Raw genomic sequence first — 3,712 nt, forward strand, 5'->3', positions numbered from 1 at the left:
CCTAAATCAAACAAAAAGGATGCCACGAAACAGCCCAACAACAAAAGTATTTTTAACCTGCAGATGACAATAGGAACTGAACAGTCATCAGTTCAGCACTACCACATACTAGCAAATCTCCTGGATCACAAGGATTATCACTTCTCACATGTGTGAGATCGACCGTGAACTAAATCCACTGCTCCCCAAGTTGCGAATCAAAGCAAAGGGCCAAAGTAGTTAGTCCAAAACATTTGACAAGATATGCGGAATTAAAAGAGACCTACATATTCCAATTACACGCTTAAACATGCATGGGCAACAAATCACTAACAGTTTCAACCAAAAGACAAAAGAAACATCGGCAGGCTTTTTTTTCGGGGCAGAGACACTTGGGGCCTGGATAAGCATAATACTTCTACTGGTGGAATTACGATCACCAATACAAGTGGTTTTGTTGACAGAAGTACTCATAACACATCTGCTGACTGAACTTGCTTATCCTCCAAAGCTTAGACATGTTCTAAACGGAACGTTTGGGGGGACGAGTATTCTTCTCCCACAAATCTGCTAATGGAGAGGGAGAAACCAACTTTATTGACTCGTATTCTCGGCTTGCCACAACAGCATCGATTCTCTCTGAAGGAACCAAAAAGTCGACACAGGCTTCTTTGAGCTTCTGGCAGTCGTATCGATCAGCTAGACGCAGTACAACAGCCACATTATCGACATCAAGGTTCAGGCACAAGATGCGTTCACACATAAGCTTCAACCTATCTAGACCATATTGATCCGCTGCTGCAAATAGATGCTGGACCACGGCATTTCTTTCAGATCTGTCAAGATCATCCATTGTAGGCAAGGAATCAGTGTAAACGAAATGGAGCAGAGCCTCGAAAACCACCGGTTCCATGCGATCAACGGTTATGTGCCGCATCTTGTTCTCCTTCATGGGTTCACTTAGCTGCGCTTTGAAAACTGGCGACCTGGCAGAGAGCACTGCCCTGTGGGCAGGAAACATTTCTCCTCTAACTTTGAAGGTCACATCTGCTCTGGACTTATCCTTCAGCATCTTGCCAAAATGCTCTAATGCATTTGGGGGAGGGACTTCAATTTCGCAGGATGCTTTGTTTTCAGACACCCTTAGTTCGTGTACCACAGTAACGACACACTCAATAACAAGGCGGTTATCTCGGATATACCCTGAATCTTTCAAAGCACGTTTACTGATAAATTTTTCACGCCCCCAGGAAGCGTCTTCGAAGCTGCTAGACTTGAACTGATTCGGCACCCTGTTCTCTGCACATATTGTACACGCATCTCCAGTGACTTGGTTGATCAGTCTCATGTCTACGAATGCCAAAGCCTCCGCATACTTGCTCATCAATTCCAGATAAACTGATATGTACTCCTCCCCATCATCGCCATCAGCGTCCGGGCAGTATACAATAACCCAGTCGAATCCGCCCACCCTGAAGGTGCCTGAGCGGATGTAATCCTCATCACCAACATTCCCATAACTGAACTGACATATCTGGAACCGATGTGTGCCTTGCACGGTCTGAGTTGTGCATGACGATTCGGTGGTTGATGCCATTGCTCTTTGCTTGCTGTGATGTGCAGTTCCTGCAACATTTGCACAAGCATGTGTGTTAGTATATCTACAATAAATCGGCCGCACATTCATCTCATTGCTTCACACCCATACGGATCCATACAACTAAAAAGTGCAAATTCCAGCAGTAAAATAGAAAATGAAAAAATCGTGAATCATGAATGGGTCATAGAAAATGAAAAAATCGTGAATCATGAATGGGTCAACAGGACCCACACTTGGTCCACACCGAAGAAACCCCAATAGCTGTCCTAACTGGAATCAATAGTGGACACGAAACTGATTCAATCATCCAAAAAATAAGCAAGATAAGTCGATGGACTTAAGATTGAGGCAACATAGGTACACCACCAGCCTCTCTTCTTCTTATTTTTCCATTTCAACAAATGTTACCACGAGGATCAGTCAGCAGCGATAAACAATGAAGAGTCTAGGTGGCGAGCGATGGAGAGTAGGCATACCTCTGGAGGCGCCGTCGTCCCGTCCGTCTATTCCGGCGCGTCAAATGTTGCTGGCGGGTGTGGCAAATCTAGAGAATGCGTTTTTCTGGGGATCCATGGGGGTTAGGGTTATGGAGAAGGGGAGGAGAGGCGGCCGCTGTGTGTGTGTGGGGGGGGGGGGGGGGCCTTTTTATTTTGCCTATTGCATTTTACACATTTACCCTTGCCCCTTTTACTCCGGGGGGTTACATTCTTCTTTTTTTAGGAAACTCTGGGGGTTAAATTCTCTAGATGAAAGATGAATTTAGACGGCAGCGCGTGAAGCTGAAGTTGGTCTTGCGGTGTCAAAATGAACAATCAATTTCATTTATCAGTGCATTAGTTATCTTAGGTTGTGCACGTGACAAGGTTGAGGGGAAAATGAGAGAACTAAATGTTTATTTGCTAATTAATACTATTGGATGCAATGAGTTGACCACTGCATGCCATGTTAGGTAGTCTAAAAAGTCATTGAAAGTATACACACCCCATATCTCTTATTGGTTGATTCCTTTATTTATGTCAAGAAACAAGAAACGAGATGAGAGTTAATGCACTGCGCCTAAGAATTTGGGGATCATTTGACTTTCGTAATGTGCCTAATGCACCGGTACACAGGGAGTACTCAGCTTCCAGACTGTCTACTACAACAAGTTTGGCCCGGCTTCGGTGAGGGAGGGGTGATGATGGCGGCACCTCTAGTACTTGTAGTCGTCGCTAGGTTATCTATGCACAATGCAATTTTTATTATTTATGTATTCTTTGAACAATCATGACATGATGAATAGATTCCCGCAAAAAAATGTCATTAACAATCTTGTTAACAAATGATGTCAACTTCATGAGGGGCCGATCGGAACCAAACAATTGTTTTAATTAAAGACCGGCCCATCTCGGCGAGTACATGTCTGCCCTATTTTGCTCACGCCCGATGCCTTTTATTTCATGTAGTCATTTTATCGAGGAGTTGACTGGTCGCTCCTACCAAGGATGTAACAGGGACCTAGTGGGTGTAGGGTTGCTGATACTATGGCCACTGTCTTATAGTTCGTCTCAATAATAAGAGGCTCACTGCTTCACTCCATGGCCAGACTCACCCCTTCCATGCACGACGAAACCTCAGCCTCCAGCATGCTAGCACATCTTTGGATGAATCTGCATGAATTGAAGATGATCACCCCGTGAGTGAAGTCTGATTTAAACCCTAAGGTTGTAGAGTTTGTTAGAAACAAACCCTCACCTCCAAATCCTTGAAGTTTGTACCATGTACTCTTCGATACCAGTTGTTTACAACCTCAAGGCTGTATCCAAACAAGGATTTTCTATGTGGCATGAAAAGGCGGGGATGGATGGATTAGGCAACACTTGTTCTTCACTTAGAATTGTGTGACTTCGACATTGCTTGTCGTGAGCCCGAGCTCCAATTTGTAGTGGTCGGGCTCAGATTCGGGAGAGTGTGTCGTCGTGCGTCACCATTGTATCACTTTTCCATCGCGAGCCGTGAGCCAGAGCTTGCGCATCTCGATGATGTTCTCCAGGTTGCGCGGCAGCAGACACGGAGCTCGCCGGTCACTAGTGACGTGTTTGGTTGTCATCTTCAAAAATGTCTGCATTGCATACTTGTCGCACTTTCAGCCTA

The 3,712-nt window shown here is 44.9% G+C and overlaps 1 protein-coding gene across 1 annotated transcript; it reads right to left on the reverse strand.

Moving 5' to 3' along the window:
* Window positions 1-219: 219 nt before the first annotated feature.
* LOC123160660 (BTB/POZ and MATH domain-containing protein 1) lies at window positions 220-2,195 on the reverse strand. Its single transcript, XM_044578490.1, has 2 exons — window positions 2,056-2,195; window positions 220-1,605 (listed from the first exon to the last, which is right to left on the reverse strand). Exon 2 carries the CDS (start codon window positions 1,574-1,576, stop codon window positions 503-505), a length of 1,074 nt encoding a protein of 357 aa, XP_044434425.1. The 5' UTR covers window positions 1,577-1,605; window positions 2,056-2,195; the 3' UTR covers window positions 220-502.
* Window positions 2,196-3,712: the final 1,517 nt, after the last annotated feature.

The sequence above is a fragment of the Triticum aestivum genome, chromosome 7B, assembly GCF_018294505.1.
Source record: "Triticum aestivum cultivar Chinese Spring chromosome 7B, IWGSC CS RefSeq v2.1, whole genome shotgun sequence".
Lineage (NCBI taxonomy): Eukaryota > Viridiplantae > Streptophyta > Magnoliopsida > Poales > Poaceae > Triticum > Triticum aestivum.

Bases quoted from the DNA above. Each gene is read 5' to 3' on its own strand.
- LOC123160660 (XM_044578490.1), bottom strand. From the start codon at position 1,576: ATGGCATCAACCACCGAATCGTCATGCACAACTCAGACCGTGCAAGGC.